Source organism: Calonectris borealis, chromosome 2, assembly GCF_964195595.1.
Source record: "Calonectris borealis chromosome 2, bCalBor7.hap1.2, whole genome shotgun sequence".
NCBI classification, from domain to species: domain Eukaryota; kingdom Metazoa; phylum Chordata; class Aves; order Procellariiformes; family Procellariidae; genus Calonectris; species Calonectris borealis.
In genome coordinates, this window is record NC_134313.1 from 162,567,320 (window position 1) to 162,590,667 (window position 23,348).

Here is a 23,348-nt window from a genome sequence, read left to right on the forward strand (position 1 = left end):
AAAAAACATACAGGTTGAAGAAAAACAACTCAGTAAGCACTGAGATGATTAAGAATGAACTGGGAAGATCCCAACAATAATGAGTCCAGGATGAATGTACATGGTTCTTCAGAGCGACTCTGCCAGTCTCCAGGAGAGGATGTTTGTGATATTTTTCTATCCAGCTGACCTTGTCTGACTTCCAAACCCTAATAAAAATATAGCACCATGATGTGATGCCTGCAGAGAGCAATATGGGATTATTAGTACATAAAATGAAATACAGATGTGATCTGCTACTACCAGAGCCAGCAGAAGTGCCTCGTTATAATATGATTTCACTGGACGCTAGGTCACACTTTTAATTGGGGCAAGAGATTGATTCTTGGGCTTGTGCTCTAAACTAACCCAACAGTTTGTGTTACTGGGTTTCAGACAAATCCAGAATGACTCAGTATTTTCCACATCTTTTTGAAAACTAAGAGTCTTTGAGCAAATCTTATTTCTTCTCATGTCAACAGGTTAAGGAGGTCTTGGAGGTTTGTGCGGAGGTTCTCAGGAATATTGAAACACAATAGTCTTCTAAACAGCCTCTCCCCACATAGACCATGTCCTCATCAGTTAAAATAAACAAGGCATACATCTAGTAGAGCCATTATTTCCATTTCTTATCAACAGTGATATGATCACTTTTAAGTAACAACACAATTAGCCTGATTTCAGATACAGTTTAAAAGTGGATTGTAAAATACTCTCCTTATTTAAAGCACTAAAATACCACTCTAGCCCTACAGTTCTGCCCCATAACAGAGATGTATAAACCTCAAGTACACATGCAAGAGGAAATGCTCGCGTTTGAAATGGGGTGTAACTTTTGCCTTCACAACTATGCATATGGAAGGTCCTTTCATTCCTCTAGCTCCTTCTCACGTGTGACGTGGGAAAGCAACCTTTTCTATTCCTGTCTTACCTCCTCAAATTTGTAGTGGAGCATTCAATAAATGGAGGGTTAGGGCAAGGGGTGAAGAGACATCAGGTCTGGTGTGACGCAGTCTGGGCTATCGGCCTGGGATTATATCACCTTTGCCATAAAGAGACTTCCTCAGTGGTTACGGTATCAAGGAAAGCCCTGGCTGTAGCATCCTTTCTCCACCCAAAGATCCTTTCTTGCATTTCCTAAATTTCCCCATTCCCTTCTTTCCCATATGTTCTCAGCTCCCCAAGGGGACAGATGCCTATTTTGGGACAAGAAGAGATTTTCAGCCTATTAAATTTGGTTAGTGCCTACCTGTGAAGTGGTCACAGAACCAGGTAGCAAGGACCAAAGGGAGCCCCAGGACACTGCTGAGGTGCACAAGTGCTATGGCACAGACAGCTATATATTCCTCAGAGGTGGGGCACAGATCACTATGTAGTCCTCAGTGACTGGGCACAGGTCCCTATATAGCCCTCGCTATATAACCTGAGCCCAAGCCCCATTAAACCCCATGACAGCGAGGAAATGTCCATAATCTTGCAGGTTTGGGTCCTCAAAACTGGCTTTTTTTCAGATGCCCACAAAAAAATAAGTCTGTGCTTTGTAAAATGCAGTGCTCATTCTTTGTGCTGTGTAATTGAACACCACCACACTGAGAGTTTAAGTAGGCTGAAAGAATTTATCACCCAACCACAGCAACAAATAATCAAGGGCCAGGCTGCAGGGTGTCTCCACAGCCCAATAGCAGCGAAGCAAAAACGGCCCCCTGAGGAAATGCGTGGTTTTTGTTCCTATTTTAGTGGAAAAACCCCCAGAACCTTGAACATTAGGACAAAAATACAAACAAAAAAATCCCACTCCCCACTATGAAAATCCACCTACAGAACAATTTTATTTCTGGGAAGGTGATGCATGGAAACAGCAATTGTACGGGCTACGGTTAGTTGCCTATTCGGTGCTAGGCACCATCCTGTGATAGATTCTCTTTCATCCACCTTTACTTCTCTTTTCTGCCAAAACTCTATGTACTAACTCAACCCTGTTGAGTACGAATAAGAAGGAAAACCCATGCCAACGTGCCGAGGTTTGGCGGTGGTCAGTGTTGGGATGTCGTGTACCCTGTGGTAGTGTCTATGGTTTGGAGGCTGACGACAGCCTGGGGACCAGAGGAGGTTCATTCGCACTGAGACAGGTGAACATTTCCAAATCCAGGTAAGTATCTCACCAGCAAAGCACATTTTATTCCAGAATAGAATTTAATAAGAGCCCTGCCTCCATTTCAGCAGGTGCTGCCTCAGACAAACACTCTGGGAAAGTTTGCTTCAAAGCTTTCTTCTCTCCTTTTTTTTTCCTGATGAGCCAGAAGCTATTGACCTTTTCTGTAGCATAAGGAGCTTGGTTGCTGGGCTTTTCTCTGCTAAACTGCTAACATCTGCATCTAACTATTAATTACCCAAGATCTTTTTTTTTTTTTTTTTGTCTCAGCAGTCATTACTCTAATTCTTAATATCAAATCCTCCCATCAGGGGACTATTCATTATTATTATCGCTGTACATGGTTTCTAAGGTGTCCACCCACATCACAACTGATTCTGGAGGAGAGAAGCATGTGGTAAGAATTGCTTTGCCTACACAGGAAAGGAACTTTTCATGTAAAAAATGCTATGCAGTGACCAACATGGGTGAGCAAATGGCAAATCCTCTGGGGAAATGATATGGTGTTGAGCTGCTGAAGTGGATTTCCTCCCACCGGCACAGCCAAGAGTCCCGCCTGATCTGCCTTCTGAGGCTGAGCTGCTTTCAACCTGCCACTGCTTGGAAGTGAATGATGCTCAAATAACAGCTTTGTTTAATAAAATGCTGGCTCTTTCTTTTTAAAGAAGTACAAAATGTATCCGCAACAATAAGCCGGTATGTGATTTAACCACTGTTCCAGTGATTTACAGAGTGTTTAATTCAGATGATTATAAAAAGCAAGAAGCCCAACAGCTGCATCAGGGCTTGAGCCAAATGCCAGTAAACTCAACTGAAAGATTGCTATCCACTTCAGAGGATTTAAGGGCAGGCTCCACAATCAAGCTATCAAGTTTAACTATTCCAAGGGCCAGTCTTCTGTTGTCAAAATACAACTGAAAAAGCATATCGCATCACGAGGATGTTGTTATTTATAGTGTGGCATAAAAGCCACCATGCTATGCAGCAGAGGTGCCTTAATTAACTACATACACTATCCCAAAAAGATGATTAAAACTATGGAATGATAATTGATAAAGAGGGAGGAGAGAGAAGAAGTAGCAATAGCAGATTCTTCACAAACTGCGGAATACATTTTTCTACTTATTTAACAAATTTCACATTGTTATTTGGTTTTACATACCTTTTCATAAGGGTTTATTTCAACCTCTGTATATCATTGTTGGGTGAAAATATTCAGCTCCTCTAAGTAGAATTTAATTAGCTGAAAACAGACTCTATTAATTACAGTACTTTTTCCTCTTAAAATAAAATGTGGGCTCTAGTACAAGTTTATAAATGTTTAAGAGTGAAATTGTGCAGCACTCTCTACAGTAATTATCACATATCACCCCTGTCAGGCAAGCAATATTTCTCTCCTTGCATTGCAGATGGGGACACTGAGGCACGGGAAGTTTAATGCTCCAGAGAAGGGGCATAACAGGCCAGAACAAACTAAAATAGAACAGTCTGGGTCAAAAGGACAGATGTCTGCAGCAGAGCCTGTTCCCTGCTGGTTTTTTAACCATGATTTTAAATAATGAAACGCATTTTCCTTTTACTGAGAACATAGACATGTGAGCATGTGCGCGGAAAACCTTGTTGTCCTTCAAAATACTACACAATAGGGTACGTACAAATCTGATTAAGTTTTCTTTGATTAACTTTAACCTCTTTCCTGCCAGTACCTTGTATAAAAGGAGACAGGAACATTAGTGAGAGCTCTGCAGAGAGATCTACAGACGTCACTTTGAAAATTTACTCACAGCGAAGCACGGGCTCAGTTCCTCCTCCTGTTATCACTTCTGTGGATCTCCAAGGCATATTTTGCCCTCACTCCGCTCACGGGACTTCTCTTGAAGTTACTGGGAGTTCAGTGTGGGGGATGCGCGCAGTATTTCACAGACCCTCGGCAGTGCAGGCAGGAAGAGCTGAACTCAGCTCCGCAATTGCTCCCGTGATCTACTTACCATGTTCCTCTGACTACACCATAGAAATTTGGGAAGAAATATGGATTCTGCTTAAGAGTGACTGTGTACAGTTCCCTCCTTCCCATACACAAAATCAATGAGGAGTGGGAATAACTGCTGATTTTCTCACTGATCTCTAGAAGCATATTTGGAAGCTCCCATTGACATGCCCCAGCTGGATGTGCTAACACTGTGCTGAGAGCTCGTCCGAGGGGGTCAGCACAAACCCCTGCCACTTAGCTGTGCTCAGAGGGGAGCGGTTCATGCAGAACTGGATGAGCAGTAGGAGATCTGAGGAAATGAGTGGTTTATGTTAGGCTTTATTTTGGGGAATGCAAACACAACACAGAACTGTAAAAAAGTGTAACATTTCTGCTGGCCACAGAACAAAGTTAAAGATAGAGGTACCCCCTTGGATACCAATCCAAAATCAGCTCTTGCTTAGGACCTGCAGTGTTGGATCAAACCAGTGGTCCAGCAGCACACGCTGGTGTGAAATGACCTTAACACCGGTGAGGGCAATCCTGCAACAAGGTTAGGGGAATGCTCTGGTCAATCATGGCCTGACCTTGAAAACCTTGAACAAACTAAGCTTCTTCCCTTGTTTCAGTGAAGGATGTGAATGACTAAGATCATCCATATTGGACTCAGTAGGAGCAACATTATTAAAACCCACAAAAGAATAAAATCATTTTCGGTGGCTGGATTTCATAAGTAGGTTTTGCCTACATTGTATTGCTAATTTTTTTATTTTCCAAAGTTAGGAAAAATAATATTAGGAAATAACTGTATATGGTATTTGTGTTCCACTTTTTCTCAGCAATTTGCATGAGAGCTCTCTGTTCCCTATCTGGAGCTGCAGATGCTATCGCAGTACCTATAAATTACAACTAGCTGGCAATTACAATGCGGCAAGTGCAACTGTGGGGTTATGCGAGGAGCTTTGCAAAAATATTTATAATGCAGACAGCTGTAAGCAGTTACCGGCAGATACATCTGAAAAGCAGCACGGATCAGAGAAAAGCAGATGGGTCGGTACGGAGATGTTCGCAGCAGGGAAAGGTGAGCAGCGAGCGCAGAGGCTCGTTCCACTAGATGGCACCCGGCGCCAGCACCTCGTCCCTGGGCGAGCGGCAGGAGAAAAATGGGTGGCATGCAGGAAAGCTGGACTGAACATCACCTCCCTGCACCCCTCAGCCCAGGAAGATGAGAACTGCGGATCTTAGCTGCTCCCCCTGTGAAAAGCGAAAACCGCGGGCCATTGAAAACAGAAGGCAAATGTGGCAAAAACGGTGGGGGTTTCTACCCGGAGTTTACCAGGAGGCTGAAATAACAGAAAAGGAGAAATTAAATCTGTGCAATCTCTTTCTTCTACCTCGGGCTTATTTTCATTTTTAAATAAGATCTTTTGCGTCTATGTCGTTGGCATATATTAGTTGTCTTATAGAGAGCCCAACAGTGCTGCTACTCCTTATGTGGGGAGTTTACTTCCACAACAGCTCTCATGGAAAAATGTTGCAGTCCTGCACCCTGCATAAAATACCATTTGTGAATGTACATGCTAAGGATGTGCCCAAATTGGCTTGTCAAACTTATGGAGAACTTGGAATGAAATCTGGAAAACGCTGGTACAAGTCCCTTTTGACTTCAGACACTGCCTGAATCTGGAGAGTTTGAAGAACATGGCAAAAATAATTAGAAATTTCCCTTTAAAAAGCAATTTATGCTAGCAGATTAATGTCACGTTATTTAAAAAGTGATGCCACAGATTAGATTAATTGGCTTCCTTATTAGTTAGCCTCAGCAGGGGTTTAGCAAGGGCCTGAGTGGGTGCAAAGCCTAAACTGCCTGGCCTTCCTGATGAGGCAGATCATAGCCGAGGATGAGGAACAGGGTAGAGAGAGCGCAGGGGAAGTCACACTGTCACAGCCTGTTTCCAGGAGTGAGCGTCTAATGAGCAGCAGGGATGTTGCGGAGGGGAGTGGGTTTGTTCACCAGCGGTCACTGCCTCGGCTGCTGATTTGGAGGAATGTCGAGGCACCACTGGCACACACCGACGGGGCGTAAAGCTGGTGCCTACTTGCAGGAGAGGACTAATGCATGAAAACAGTTTGTAGAAATGGCAAAGGGGTTGTTGCTCAGTGCCAAAGGCTTTTGTCACTCGTGTTACCGTCAGGTGGAGGGCAAGGATGCTGCCTGTGGGTTACAAGTTTTGTCATCACCAGAGGACCTGGAATGCCAAACTGAACTGAACCTTGTGCTGTGTCAGTGTGCATGGTCCTGCCCTCAACAATCTTCATCCACACATATCCATCAGCGCAATATTCCTGTCCCTAAAATATACACAGAACTCCAAAGGAACGATAAACGCCTTTGCTCCAGGGAAATGGTAATGTGCCACCCTTTCCACCACCCACATGCACTATGATCACCTGAAAGATCAATGCAATTGTTACTGGACAAGATGATTTGCAATGCCTGTATACGTACCTCCAGCCTAAACCATTTTGTAAACCATCCCTGTACCAACACGAAATGCAGCAATCCTTCCAACCTCCTCCTGCCAGCAGTCGCCTGATCCATCACTATATCATGCTGTGGGGACACCAGTGCCTGACACACCTGTGTGCCTTCTGGCACCCTCTCACTTTCCAGATCTCCCCCTTATACTGGATACTTCTCCTCTGACACATCCAACCCTCCAACTGCCTGTGCCGCTGCTCAACCAAACACGGAGAGCAAGGTGAAAGGCAGCTGAGTGTGCAATAAGGTTGAAGCTGGGGGGAACAAGAAGCTGGTTGTCAGGGACGAAGAAAAATCGTGCAGTAGTAGCAAACTGCCTGGACCACTGTATTGTTAATTTTTAGCATTTCTAATACATACTATGTATGATACTTCTATTTTTTCCACCTTTGTTTTGTCTGGAATAGAACTGTGCTGTCAGTCAAATGCTTTTGCTCTTAGCCAGGTTTACTGCAGATACAAAGCTTATGTGCTCATGCTGTGTGTTCATCCTGTTGCTCAACACCCTTTCAGCCCACAAGCTAATGTCAGATATATTGCCAGAAAGATGGAGTTTTCAAAAATTAAATAAGAATTAAATAAGTCCAGTAAGTTCCTGGGGAAAAAAAAAAAAAAAAAGAAAAGCAAAAACGAAGTCCAGATTGAGGCAGGGAAGGAAAGAGACTGAAGAAGTCTGGAGCGTGTCACACTGGGGCACCAGAGCTTTGGCATGGATGATGGTGAGAAATCTCCTAATTCCCATGTTCCACCTGTACATGGAAACAACTTAACCTCGAGCTCATGATTTTTTGTGGCGAGTCAATCACAAGGTACAAGCTGTAGGGAAGCAGGCTTCACAAGCTCCAGAGCTCACAGATTTTAAAACATCTATGTCTCTAGTACAGATTTTTGTGTACAAAGTATTGTCTCTCTGTTGCTAGATAGAAGCCAAAAAAAGTTATTTCAGATTTCTTTTGTTGTTGTTTGAGGGATTTTTTGGTTGGTTTTTTTTGTGTGGTTTTTTTTTTTTGTGTGTGTGGACAAGTGTGCTGAGACAAATCCTTGAGGAACACCTGAATGTAACTAGTATTTTTATGGGGAAAAAATGCTGAGAGCTGTGTTTATATCTTGCCATTGAATCTGTACGTCTCTATTGTTAAACCCACTGGTTACTGTACCAAATACACTGGATTGGAAAGAGGGCATGGGCCTCAAAATGTAGGTGTTGCAATGTCTGACTTCCAGGACTTTTGCCCTTAAAACATCATTCCTGCGTTAAACAGCGAGGTCCCCTGAAGATGCCAAGTGGGAAGGCTGCTGGTCCGCTGGACACAGGCATAGTGGGAGCTGCCTACAAAAAGCAGTAGGAAACATGAGCACACAGGCATGGCCAGGATCCTGCCGTCTCTCCGGGGCAGGCACCTGGCCCATGGATGCAGAAATCAACAGGACTTGAGGACCTGCCCCAGTGTTTTCCTAAGTCAGAGACACAGTAATCCATTTAATACGGTGGTATGGGTGAGAGAGAGTGGATGTAAACTGAAAGGGGAGGTTCAGACTGGATATAAGGAGAAACGTTCTCCCTGTGAGGACAGTCAGTGGTGGGACAGGTTGCCCAGCGAGGCTGTGCAGTCCGCAGCCCTGCAGGTTTTCAAAACTGGATAAAGCTCTAAGTAACCTGCTTTGAGCAGGAGGTTGGACCTTGGAAGAACCTTTCCAGCCTGAGTTATCTGGTGATCCTATGATCACCCTGTGTATAAACCAGGTAGATTTTTTAAACTTTACAGGTTTTGCCAGCTATTGCAAGGATCCAAAACATCTACTATCTGTTTAGCCATAATGTATAGAAATGACAACTTAGTGAAGAAGCATAGCAAATACTGAAATTATATGTTTTATAACCAGTCATGTGCAACGTTCTACAAAAATGGCAGAGCACAACTATATTTTCCCTTTTTACCATTCCCACACAGTTATCACCAACATGATACTTAAAACACACAACCTGGCATCAGCTTCCCAACTTTTAGCTTTGCATTTACTGACAATGATTTGAGGAATTGTGCTGTGCAACTTATGCATTTCCATTTGGTGCTATGGAGATGTCACTCTGAAACAACAGGTATCATCATATGCCTACATGTGTCTTATTGGTATGGTGGCGTCCCGCTCCTGACCAGTTGGGCCAGTCCTTGAAGTATATTAAAAAAGGTATCTTAAGGGAAAAGCAGGTAGAAACTATGGGCTAAACTCTATAGAAAAAAGCCAGGTGAGATGAGCTGCAGGGTGATGGAGTTGGAGCCGCGAGTAACTTGCAGTGCCACAAAGACAAAGCTGAGAAAGGGGGATTTAAAAACCAGCAACTAATCAAAGCTAAAGAAGGATCCCCTCAAGCTAACTGATGCCTATGTTAACCACTGAGCCTATCTCAGGACCTCCAGTGAATAGGGGGACCTAAATGAAGTGGCATTTGGTGACAGAAGTTTATTACTTGTAATGATACATAACCTTTCACGCTACATGCTTTAGATAAAGCAATATGCTTTCATTAAGTTTAGAAATGCTGTGTAAAGCCTATGTGGCCTTCTTGTTTGTCTGCACTTATCTCACACTCTCTGAAAAGATAAACTATAAACCCGAAGGCTCGTACCTTCAGTATAATTGTGAGTGCATGTATCTAAACAGCATTGGGATCCTGGGAACAGACTACTGGTCTATCTGCCTTCAGATGGGATGCTAGAGAGAGCATTTGTATCAAGGGAATCTGCCAAGAGACCCAAAACTGAAGGGCGATGCCTCAATTCTGACCAAATTTAAGGGACTAAACACCCCTGGATAGATCCTCTGACAGTGCTCTGGTGAGTGGCCAGCCGCAGCTCTCAGCCAGACGCCAACACATCTATATTCTAGCCAAAAACTTGAAAACTGGAATATGAAATTCATGTAGTCTGACTCTCCAGGGAAGCTGAGTACTTCTGTTTCCAGACTATGTCATCTTTTGTACAACACGCAGCTCAGTGGATGCTGCAGCTGAATGCCAGACCATTGCAAAGAGCTGTCACAGGAAACCATTTGTCATGATACACATTATTTTACAGAATTCTTAATGGCTGAGTTTTAAAATGAAGACATTGAAAAATTGCTTACCCATGAGGTATTTTGCTGAGGACATAATATGCTGTATATGAATGCTGATACACCTGCAAAACGAAATTAAGAAACAAAACAAAACAAAAAAAAGATATTAGTAATTGTCGCCTGTGTTAATAGGACTCTTTTTCTGCAAAACCAATCTAGAATTTATGGCTAGGGAGCTCTTATAAACACTTCAAAATCTGTAGTAGAAAAGAACAATACATTAATTCACCTAACGCTGTTGTGTGTTCTTTTCATCTTGCACTTTATTACAGTGTTTGGCAAATCGTATACATCCAGATGCTCTGTGTCGTTACCATGACTACCAGGTCTTTGATTAAACTGGGGGCACATGGTCTCTGCAAGGGCTAAATATAGAACAATCATTAATGAGGACACCTTGGTCAGCTGGAGACATTCTCCCTCATTATAACTAGACACAACAGGGGTATAATGCTTTTTTTTTTTTGCTTTATTCCCACATAAATAAAACAGGGAGTGATGCTGGGTGATCTCAGAGCAGGTTGTAAGACCCCTGTCAGTCCGCAAATAAAACCTTTATTGACTTAGGGCATAAAGCTGACTTCATGTTTGTTTGACCTGCTAAATTGCATCTTCATATCAATTTGCACTCTTTGGGCCTTGGGGAGGAGCTTGTCAGCTTGCATGGCAGGTCAGCTCAGAAGGGAGAGTTTATTACTTATTTTCCAAGTAGCAAATAATAATACCAGAGTCAAGGTCAGCGATTTAAGAGTTGGTGATTTTCCACTAGTGACAACACAATCCCTAACAGCGATCTGTGGTTGCCCAAGGTGAGCAACGCTGAGCAACACGAGTCAGGGCACTAGTGCGAAAGGTCTAAATATGAGTCACTTTATACACATCTATACAGGCACTCACTTTTGCAATTCTGTCCTGTCACTGTATGCTACTAAATAAATAAGTCTCCTAACAATCATTTCTTTTGACTTCTACTTAAATCGTTAAGCCACTTGCTCTCCCATAGCTCTCAAAGCATCCTGTCCCAGAGGACAAAGGAGGAACTTCTTGAATACTTGCTTCACCAATCAAGTTTGTCTGACTAAAATTATTTTTCCTAGGTACCTCTGCTTTTGCACAATTTTTTTTTTTTTTTTTTTACTTATGCCAAGAAACCATGAGATGTCCTGGATGGTGCTGCCAGCCTCAGCGGTGTCCATCCCAAGCACATCGTTAGCATGACAGACAAGTAAGCATGACTTACTACCCGTCACTCTCGAGGGCACGCCTGCATAGTGGCGTCTACCACAGGCTTCCATCTTTTGGGGGCTCAGTAGAGAGGTAGATAAACACAAGGCACATCATCCTGTAGATATTATAACAAACTCCTCTGTTCCAATTAGAATCCAAACACTAAATCCTCACACTGCTGCATGAACCCCCTGAAAAAAAGCTACCACCAGAGTATAGAGGTGAAAGCATTGGTTTTCCACCTATGAAATACAGAGACTGATGCCAGATTGATGTGATTCCCTTCTTCCCCTGTGCAGTTCACTCCCTTCATCACAAGGACATCGTCAGGTTACATCCCAGAATCATATCTCCTTTTAGGCATTCAGATACATAAAGACTCCTCCAGCAAGGTGAGTCTCTGGTGTGTTGGTATCAGGGAAGGTCTAGGAACACAAGTGAATTCACTGCAAGCTAGCATTTATTTTAGTACAGGTGTCCTTTTTGATCCACCTGTTCCAGATGATGTCAAATAAATTACCATTATCTCATCTACATCCAATCATACCAAAGAGCTCTTGGATCTTATAATGCTGATACTGGAGACCTGGCTAATGCATGTGGCCTTAGATTTTATTCCAGCTTTGGTGAAGTTCTAAAACTTCTCAAATTCCGTAAAGAAAATGTACTGGAAGACTGAATTTGTCTACGGAGCTGAAAAACCTAATAATACATTGCCATTAAATACTGAGCAGCTTTTGTCTTCAAATACCCTGGGAGTAGGATGCAGAAAATGATGGAGAGATATAAATTGTGATCTGAGGCAAGGACTGGTGTTCAAGGTAACAAGCCATGCTGTGTGGTCAGCTATCAGAGGCAGAAGCCAGCCCCCAAAATGAGTGTGAACAGATGCCTTCGGGGGAAAATAGAGAAATGTGGCAGGCTGGAGGGAAAAGAAACAGCCAGGGAAGTTTGAGCAGGATATCTGCTGATCTCCCTGCTTGTAGTGGAGTCCCCACAGCCATGCTAGAGAGTTTAGAGCTGTCTTAAGGCCATTAATGGAGACTGAGGTAAAACATTTTCTTTGCCGAGGCAGTTTAGGAGTGGGGAAAACAAAAGTTGTGGGACTCTCAAAGAACTCCTTTATTTTCTGAACATCATTTGTCATCCTCTTGGGTCTTTGGCCAGACCCTAAAATATCTCACATCAGCTGTGCCTGCAGCATGTAGTCTTCAAAGGCTTGCAGCTGGAAGAGTTCATTCACAGGAGCAATCCCTTCTCAAATAAATCCTTAAAATAAGTAGGTTTGCTTATGTAAACAACAACTACTTGTATGAGCGAAGATTTCAGGATCAGACATTTTTTATTATTGTAGTTCTTAAGGACAAGAGCACATGCAGCTCAAAAGTCCTTCTCATCCCTACTATTTCAAACCTGTTTGGAAAACACACTGCGAGCAACCCTCCTAAGCAGACAGGAATCCAAGAGAAACATCACTTAATGTCTTTCTGAGACATGAAATGGCTGCTTTCCTCTTAGATATGCAAACCAAATGAAGTTATTATTTTAACTTTTCGAGAGGATGACTACGTCTGCTTAATCTCTCAACTAAAATTTCTGCTAGGGTCAAGCTGAATTAGATTATTCACTTACCAGTAGGAAAACCCCACATCAGGGAAAAGTGCAGGAAAGATTCTTCTGAAATCCAGAGCTAAGCCTCAGAGACTGGACAGTGCTTAAAGTATTCATTTCATTTAACCTCTCTGTTTCTGAGGCTTAGCCCCAGAAATACAGTTAATAACTATATTAACTCTCTGTGTTCCCCTTCCCTATCCAAGAGGTGTGGTGAAAGCCATGGCACTGATTTGATGCTCTTAGCCCTGATTTTTGGCTGGATCCCAGAAGCACACAGCTCCTCTCAGTAGAGAGGCATATTTGAAGGTAGCAGTGGTTTTGGCAACCGTTTTGCTCTGTAGATCCTGTGTGCCAAGTCATCCCACCAACATAAGTTAGAACAGGTTTGAGACTGCTCTGGAGGGTTCTAGGTATTACCAAAATGGGGTCACAAAAGCTCCCATGCCAGCTGTGACCAATGAGTGCTGTAAAAGTCATTATACTAAAACCACTGTGCCAGGAACACTCTCCCACTGGGCTTCTCATCCCAGGCCACAGCACAGATCTCGCTTACTTTCAATCTACATTATGCTCTGCAACATGTGCATGTTTACACTGAAATCACAAAGGGTCTAAGAGACAGATCTATCTGTTTCCACTTAAGTCTTGGAAAGGCAATTATCTCTCTAAAATTCAGAAAAATACAGGACTCATTATGTATGATGACACTTTGTTGTGAAGCCACTGACCTCATTTTATGTAATCAACAAAAGAAACCTGGACATGACCAGATGACAGCGGAAATGCAAACATTGCAGCTCATACAGCAGCAGAGAAGAGCATCCGCCTCTCCCCCGCCGCTAAATTCCAAAATAACAAGTAAATTGTGGTTCCTACAAGCTACAGAAACAAAATGGAAGAAGCAATTTGTGTGCCACATCACTGCAGAGCAAAGTATGGTGTGAATGGTAGAGTAACGTCTCCTTGAAAGCACTTGCTTCATCCCCAAGGATACAAGTCCTAGCCCAACAGGGCTTACTTAAATAGAAAATGTATGTTATTTAAGAATAGAATGGATTTGGACTCATTTATTCATTGTGACTATTCATATACTTTAAATTAGAATCCATAGCTCTTCTTGCCCCAAAGCAACTGCACAAATACTTGACATAAGTCCAAAAAGACAGGCAGGATCCTGGTTACCTCCCTGCGTCTCACCTGGTTTGTCACACAGACAAAAGCTGGACACGCAGAGCCTTCGCCTTCATTAACGTCCTGTTAAAAGTTTGGAATTATCACCGTTATGTTCAGTTTGGCACTGCCTGTGCAACTCACAAAGGATTAGGAAAAGGTTTTAGATGGAAGTCAGGGAATTTTTAGAAGGAGATTGTGAAATGTGTTTTCAGCATATTTTGGCTGTATGAAAGATTACCCTACCTGCTGAGGATTTATCACTAGCATCAGAAAAAAAGGGAAAGTTTAGTTTACACTTCCATCTTCTGTGCTGGTTTCTGTCACACTTTGGGGGCTGATACCACACTCACACCAGCAGTAATCAGCATTTATCGAAAGGCTTTCTTCTGTGTTCGTATGACAAGGTGCTGATCAATACAAGCAAGAAGCACGTGCAGACTTTCAAAAAGGTTTACAAGCAAAGAAAGGGTGAAAAAGCCCTTAGAAGAAGACTTCCCAAATCAGCCCAATGCTCTCACCTTCCACCAGGCTGTGCTATCAAAACAGCTAATTTAGGGTCTTACTACTCAGCATATTAAACAGTTCACGGATCTGAGATTAAATCCAGGTGGACCGGCTGCCATGATCTCATGATTATTACTTACTTGATAAATATAGAACTAAAACATCCTTTGCATCCATTTTCTAAATGACTCTGTAGAGCCACCTGATCCTTCATGCAGTGCCGTTATTTACCTTAAAGAATTATCTAGAAAACTCACAAAAAATCCCATAAAACTTAGAGTTTGAAAGGGAACAGCTACAGGGCAGAGTAGAAGTGCAAGCTGTGTTATAAAGCAGTTTGCAAGGCTTAATATAAAATTTCTTGTATTTAGTGTCTTTCTTCTTTTTCAGGAATCACACATTTCATCCAAAAAGTCATCCCAGTACCCCCAAATAAAAATGAACACTCTAAACAGTCATTGGAAATAAAACTGTACAACGGTTGGCTAAGGTCTGAAAATAGCAAGAATATATTTTAATGTAATTAATCATAAAGCACTCAGTAGTTTTCTGGGTAAAAGGAATCACTTTTTATTCTGTAACAATAAAGTATATCTTCAAATAATAGATCCCCTCAGGATTCTTAACAGACCCAAATAGTCTTTATAATCTATTCCCTTTTATATTCTATAGTAAGACATTAAAAATACAGCACAAGTGGCCGGTGAAACAGGAACTGCCAGATCCATTAAAAGGGTTTCCCACAAAGAGTCTCTAAAAAGACATTTGCTGGAAGTAGATTATATGGCCCATTTTCCTACTTGTGCTATGAGCAGACAAGTCCCCAAATGCACATATGAATGTCAAACCGATTGAATAATCCCAAACATTTGACATAATTACATACTCCACCTTTCAAAATGGTCCTGGCACCCTTAAACGGTAACTCATGCTGTGATGCAAAATATGCAGGTAGAAGATGATTTGCCATTTGGCCTTTAGTATCTGTGATATTTAACCAGGCTCTGAAGTTGACAAATTAAGAGGGAAAAGAGAATAAAGCAGAATGCAGGAAGGCTGCTGCTCTGCATTGGCAAACAGCTCACGTATTTGGTACCCTGTTATCTGACGATGGCATGAAAGGGAGGGAAAAACAAGTTCAGAAGGAAAATCACAAGCAAACCTTAGCCAGAGGTTGTGTTTCCTTCTACTACACGCACAAACCGTGCACAGTAAAGGATGAGCCAAGTCACTACCACACCGTCACATTGATTCTTCTATTGGTCAGTCACCAACAAGCAAATATTCTGTTATCTTTACAGGGTAATGATGTCATTCGTACAAATCTTCCAGTAGAGAAAAGGAAAATTGTCTGACTAAAAATACCTCACTGCCATACTTCTTTATGCTATTCTGTGGAGAATTAAAGCAGGTCACTGTACCTGTTTGCATAATTTTCTGTATTTTTGATGAAAGGCAACATCAAAGACTAAATTTTCACTTAATGGGTCAACATCATTTGCTTTGATCAAAATTCTTTATGATACCATTGGTTTTGTTGGGGCTGTACAACCTGAAAACTGATGAATAACTTGAACCCTTCTGTTCTGTTGAGAAGAAATCCTTCTTTTCCCATTACATGTTGAATGGGCTCTCCAAAGGGATGAAAAATCCATTCCTGTAACTGACCACCAACTTCTTGGTAATGTTTTGTTCAATGTCTGATCTTTCATTCTCCCATGTATTTGTGATTTAGAGGACAAGGGGTTACCTCTGACTGAGGCATGGTTTGTGGGCAGTTAGGTAATGGTCTTTTCATTTTTTTCTATCAGTGGAGACAGACTGGTCAGCAATATCCTCCCCAGCCCAACTATTTTAGCAAAGTATTACCACCGTTTTATTGCTTATAGGCACTCCATAGTAACCAGCCTGGAATTAGATTCTCTGAAAAACCACATGCTATCTATTCCTTTTGTGTCACTGTAAAAAAAAAAACCACATCAAAATCCATACCGGTATTTTGTACTCTACACTCAGTGAAGCTCGATTGCTTGCAAGAACCAAACAAATCAATAAAGCCATATAATTTGAGGTCTTTTCAACATTCTCACCTTTCAAATCCATTGTGATACTGACCTATTTTGTTCTCTTCTGAGGCAGCAAATTCTCTTTTGTCTTTACATTGAATTATCCCTTTATACTTTATCACTTCCCAAGTAATGTACCTCTAATACAGTCTCATACCGCGTGCCAACCTGTTTCTACAGCCCTCCAAGGAACGCTGCCCTTTTCTCTTTGTGCCTCTTACAAATTAGGAAAACCATAACGAAATGCTATCAACGAGCATTTCCTGTGCATTGGTTCAGCTGGCAGCCAAATAACCCACAGCTGTTACCAAACACCTGATTTGGGATTCTCTTACCCACCGCGCCATATTCGGCTGATCAGCCACATGTGTGACATGGTCACAGCCACAGAAAGTGCACACTGAGGGTGCTGTGCCACTCCGGGACCATCTGGGGAGCTCAGGAAAGGGCAGAGACGGGGGAAATAGGTTTGAGCAGGAAAGGTGATAAGAGGAAGGGATCAACTGACATACAGAGCATTTGGCAACAGCTTGCCTTTGCTATAATTGTCTCTGTATTCCAGAGGAACTAACGTTTGGGCAAAAGGAGCAAGATATATACCTGGGGAATGCACGTATTACAGTTGAGTTATGGGAGGAAACCATTTTTCTTGGAAAGAGGAGGGGAGGATCAGCGTAACTGTGCCTGGGTGAAATAAAACAGCCAACGCCGAGCGGTCAAGTGTCTCAGAGAGACCCAATGGGTCAGCACCTCATCTCAGCCACACCAGTCTGAATAAGGAGCTGCTCCACTGCTACCCGGTGTCGTAGGAAATCAAGGAGCAGCGACTGGGTATCTCCAGAACCAGGAAGAAATTTTAGCAATTGATTTGGAAGAAGGGAATAAAATGCTATGTAAAAGGGATGGAGAGTGGAAGAACACAAGAGGCAGTGCATCATCAGGAAGAGTCTTTGCGTGGCTCTGTTTTTCAAATCTTTTAACAATTTAACCTCTAAAACTGAAAATTAAATCATTGCAATACGAGCCTGAAGGAGCCTTTCTCTATAAGCTTGTCCTTGGTGCGTAGAGGACAACCAGAACAGCTCTCCAGTCATGCCGTGCTGTGAATGCCCTGTCACCCCACTGGAGGGGCTTCCTCAGAGCAGCAACAATCTCACATCAAGGTGACATCAGGAAGGGTCAGCACATTCATGCCACGGGGACTTGCATTTTAGATGCTTTTGTAACTCAAGCTCAAGCCGATTGCAATAGGGTCAGACGCTGCAGGCAACACGCGCGTTAATATGTAAATCTCTCCCACACACGTACAGGGGGAGAGCTGGGATTAGAAACTGATTTTCCAGGCACCAAACCAAAGGCCTCTGAACCAGCAAAGCCAAGGAGTTACTCCTTCGCAAATAGTGTCATCTCTAGTTTGCAAAATAACCATAAATAAAGTGTGATGGCAACATCCACTACAGTAATAGATGGACTGCGGTGCTGTAAGATAATGCTGTTATTCCGTGTTCCACAAACTGATTATCTATCTCAGTCGTTTCATGATAATAATTCTTTATTAAAAGATTACGCTTTTGAGAACCTTATACTGCTGACAATGCCGAAAGGGAATTTCAAGGCCGGCTTTAGGATTTATGACTTCGTGACATGGTGGAGGTAAAGTGGATGCTCTTTTTGTTGCAAACGCAGCTCCAGAACCAACTTAGGCTACAGGTATTAACATACAGCTCGTGTGCCAGATCTCACCCCGAGGAGAGCGTTAATCCAATCTGCCAACTGCTGCTGCACTCTAATACAGCTCCGTCCTGCCAAGCAATTACAAAAGCCTCCTTTTGCTCCCGAGCCACCTGTCCTCGCAGCGCTCCCCTGGCACCCGCAGCACCAGCAAGCACTTGCAGTCACTGGCGTAAAGGACGACTGCTCCATTTTTAACTGGCAAATAAGATGGCAGCTACAAAACACTCGGTAGGATTTTTGCACCAGCCTTTGTGCACTTGTTGTTGGTCAGGTCATTGGGAAGCATCTGCAATCAAGTTATTAAGCATTATGAGTGAGGGTTCTGAATAATGAGCTCGATTTGTTGTCGATCTTGTTTTTAAACTTTTATCGGTATTCACACCACATGCTATAAACTCCCAGGTTCCCCTCCCACTCTGCAGCAGCATGGTGTAAGACTGGATGGAAATTCTCCAAGCATTGCACTTGCCTGTTTTATAGTCCTGTTCAGAAACTTGGAAATGAGAATTAAATTATCTGGTACAAAGTTAATGTTGCGATTCTAACATACCATACAATATATCTAAGGAAAAGAAATAAAAGATAAACAAAAAACTGTGCATTATTTTGTAATAGGGATAAGAGTACAAAAGTAGCCTAGGGCCAAATAAAAGTTTTAGAAGGAGACAGTAATTATCTCAAACTTAGGAAACATAGAAAACCTTCAAATCCATACAAACACACACAAAACATACAACTGTGATTCTCCTGCAATATCTATGGTCATAATAATATCTGTATTGGGTCAGACCCAAAGTCCATCCAGTTCACTGTCCTGGCTTGGACAGTAGCCCAAAGCCGATTCAGAAAGAAAACCAGAGTTAGCTTATTTATAGTCATCCTTCCCCAAAATACTTTCCCAGGCTTTCGCAGTTTGCAGCTTGGAGCCACTCTCTTTGCAGCTGTCTGCCTTGAGGGATGTCCCTGCCATTGACCTCTCCAGTCATTCTTTAGAAGCATTTACCCTTTTTGCACCTACAACCTCATGTAGCAACACCCTCTTCCCAGACAATGGTGCCAAAAGCCTGTTTGGGGTATAATTCTTCTGACCAGTCTTTGGTGTCTATTTTAGCCTCAGATTTACACCCAGGAGTACACCGATTGTAAAGGCAGGCCAGGGTAGCTGACACAGATGAGGAGTTTACATTGTTCATATCTACATTCACTTGACCGACGCTCACCTTCGTTGACTTTGGAGTTACGAGTCTGAGGGCTGAAGGACAGCATGAGAAATCAATGCTTCATAATCAATGCTTTTAATGAAACATTAGGTAATGCCTTCTGTAAATGAAACATTTCTTGAGCTGGGCAGACTGGATGTGGAAAGATTCTAAAAACCTCTTTTCTGTGAAGTTCACAATCCAAATGGCACAGTTTTGTAGCAATTATGTGAGAACCAAGCCATGAAAATGGGCTGAATGCTTAGTATATCTAATTAATTTATTCATTTTCAAATAATTCACTTTAGTGGCAGAAATTAGCAACCACAGCATATGTTCTTTTTATTAAAATTTACTCTTAGCATACCAAAATTGCTTTTCCTACTATAGCAGTTGAGAGGGTGAATAATACAAAGAAGTTAGCACTGCCATTGAAACGGTGGTCATAGGTGCAGGGCACTCGTAGAAGACTCAAAGAAAGGAATCCAAGACAGGAAAGATGAGACCTTCAAAAAGCATTAGAGAGCAGAATTTTAAGAGCACTGAAATGGATGTGAAAGGAGAATGGAAGTATTCAGATATATGCCAGGGACCTTGGTCCAAAAATGCTCTCTCTGTTCTGTGAAAGATTCGTTTTCTAATTCCATAGGAGACCAGAAGACTCTGAGCTGTATCGCGATGTACACGTGGATCTAATTCACTGGAGACGACATTTCTATTTTCTGACATAAGGAAAAATAAACTGAAATCCAATACGAGACATCACATCCTTGTGATGTTGTGGACATCTTCCAAGGGGTAAATGGACTGTGGTGATGACGGGCCACCCCCAGTGGGGGAAGAGCAAAGAGGACAGGAAGAAGCACAGAGCATCCCCTCTTCCTCGCCTGCTGCGTCGCTGTACGGGTACTCTTCCACTCTTGCACATAAAAATCTGAGGACTCATGCTTTTAAAGACCTGACTAAAGCCCTATGACTCGTTTCCCTTTCAAAAAAGAGCTTTTTTTTGAGCAGAGAATAAAAGAAAAGAGAATAGAAGATTCCGTTTTCAAATCTGGGTCATTAGCTGCCCAAGGAGGAATGTAAACTATTGGTTTTAACATAGCCCTGATAAAAACAGAGTTCTGCAGGCAGTTAAAGAGATAAAAGGCACTTGTTCAGGGTAACCACAGAGCCGCACAATCCTTGGATTTAGGCACGTAACTCAGCTAAAGAGGAGAACATTTGCATCAGAAGATTTGCATTTCTGAGTACAGGAATTTCATTGGGGTGCTCTGCATAGTAAGATCTGGTTTTCCAGAAGAAGGCACTATATATATTTTTTTCCTTTTTCAGAGATTAAAAATAAATAAATAAATGAAAGAGACTGGAAATCAGAAGAATTAGATTAAAAACTCCTGCAGGCTGGGACTGCTTCCTATGTTTCTGCATAAACACCAGAATTAAATTCTTTCTCATTTTGCTTTCTAATGCCTTTTAAATCACTGTTGTTTTCCCATTTTGCATCTTATTCTTAATATATTTCTTTCCTTAACATTTTAAAACAACTACCTATACTTATCACAATCCAGCACAAAATGGGGGTTTTATTGTCCTTAAAAACTTAGGAAGCAAAATTATACTAAAACCAGGAACTCACCTCTAACGCAATTGTGAAGCATCTGTATGTTGCAAGGAACCTAGTTCTTTATTAAGTTCTTTTTTTTTTTTTAATAATTTTTATATAGCTGCATTTATTTCATTCCTCTTAAAGCACAGAAGGTTCCCCTGTGTTTCACTAAGATGGATTCCCATGGGAGTGCAAGAAAGAAAACTGCAATGATTTTACTGCTGACTGTCTATCTGATTTTGACTATCTAGGAGACTTTGTATAATTACCTTACCTATGTTTTATTCAAAAATAAATTGCAGTTATTTTTAAGATGTTTTGTGAATTCTGTTAGAAAATTAATCTCTACCAGTCTGTCTGTTCAAGTTAGATCATCTATACACTCAGGATAGGAAGCAGAATGAAAAATCTAATATTAGCCAAGCAAAGAAAAATTGGTTATTTTTGTATCATAGTGTTTTGCCTTGAGTCTTTTTATTTTCCCTTCTCTGTTTGATGAAAATCTCATTTGCTTAAGAAAATATTTACAGAAGAAGATTGCTGATAGCTGATACCAATACATAATATACCTACGTACTCTTGCATGACAGGCTAATTATTTCTGACTTTTGATATTACTCTAGTCTTCCCTGGAACTGTGGATTTGCTTTTCAGTTTGCTGATGTATATCTGTATCTACGAATAAATGTAGGGTACAGTTGGCCTCTGCTACATGAGCAAGGCTGTCCAACTTAGTCTGAAATATTATTTTGCGCTCAGTCATGTCTGTGCAATTTGTGTTGAAGTTTCCCAGCTCAAAATCAGGAGGCTTAAAGTTTAGTCCCAACTCCATTTATCTACATCATTAGAAGCACAGCAAGAGTTTAATCCTTTGTTTTTAATAGAAAATAGTTAAAGCTCAGAGGTGGCGCAGCAGCGGAAGTCAGCATACGCAGTTTTTGATGTGCTCCATTTCACGCAGTTAGTATTTTGTTGCAATAATCACACTAAACAACACTCCCTGGAATGGAGACTCAGTAAGAAATTGAGATTCGGTGCAGTTTTACTGAAATCATTGCTATGGAGGGAGCATGCATTAGCAGAACTGGAATGTGGGGAATGAGGACTGCAGGAAGACCTGCTAGGCAGAGCTTTGCCTCTCAGCCCAGGCAAACACATCATATCATGTTTTAAGAACGTATCTAGATCATCATTTCATAAGCACCAACTTCCTGCTGAAAACATCCCCCAAGAATGGGGCGAAACAGAGATAAAAAACTGGGATCCCAATGCGGTTTTATTGTTTGCTCCAGGAAAGAGCTGCAAGCCACAAGTAACCATGGTGGCTACCCACGATAAACGCAGAGTCCTCACCAGTTCCTTCAACATTGAGATGATCCCACTCCTAGAGTATCTGCTGACCTGATGCTGGGGTGAGCACCCATTCCTTGCATTTAAGGGGTGTAAACACCTTTTTCCATGGACAAGAAACACAGAAGGCTCCACCTACCCATTCCTCTCTGCTGAGATTCAGTGCCTATCATTTCCCCTTTATTAAGAATGGAAAACAAAGAAAAAGTATGCAGATTTGGGATATGTTATTTCACTCCACATTTTTTGTTGCTGCTTCTACCCAGAGTTACCATGACAGATCCTTAATTTTAACTAGGAACCCATCGGCCCAAGGAACTTAACTACTAAAATGTCCCTGCAGTTCATGTATTTGAGTGCCTAACCCCACTTTACCTTCTTGTTTAAGCTGGAAATTTTTCTGTAATTAAACTGGGATGTGCCAAAGCAGAGGGATTGCTGCTTAGAGCAAAGAATAAGGCTACATAAAGGAACACATTTTCTGCTAGAGCTTTGTAGGGATTTGAAATGAACCATGAGGCTCCTCCAAAACAAATAAAAAAAAGAATAGGTTTGACCTCTTTTCTTCCCCTGTGCTAGTCCAAAATTGGTCCTGAAAGTTACCAGCATGAAATGAGTTTCTGTAGTTTCTCCTTCAAAAGGGAGGTCTAGGATTAAACTTGTCACCAATTATCGCTCCACCATCCTGTGCCTGCATCCAAAAATTTCTATTCTAAACACACAATGTGACAGAAATTGGACAGAGCAATGACTGCTGAGCAGTAAGAACAAATATTCCCACCACCTGATAATGTTTACTCAATTAAAATGGGTATCCACCCCCCACAGCACGAATTTTTAGTTTTGTAAGCATGTGCAGCAGAAAAAAAATTGTGATCAAAAGGGCTCTGCTGTTAAAGGCACAACTGAGGACACCTGAGAAGACAGCGTTTGCACAACGCTCTAACAGAGTTTTGAAAACCCATAAATCCCTCTAGAGTTGTGTGGCAAACTTCCCTCTCTCTCTGTGCCACTGCAGATATCAAATATTAATTAGGCTGAACCAATTACTGATACCAACACGCGACAGAAAAA

General features: G+C 41.8%; 1 protein-coding gene across 2 annotated transcripts in view; it reads right to left on the bottom strand.

Moving 5' to 3' along the window:
* Positions 1–23,348, bottom strand: part of DPP6 (dipeptidyl peptidase like 6) — a 424,225-nt gene that overhangs the window by 115,072 nt on the left and 285,805 nt on the right. For both annotated transcript variants that reach the window (XM_075144168.1, XM_075144169.1), the window contains exon 6: positions 9,808–9,860. In XM_075144168.1, the coding sequence (XP_075000269.1) occupies positions 9,808–9,860 (53 nt within the window). The remainder of the gene's footprint in view (positions 1–9,807; positions 9,861–23,348) is intronic.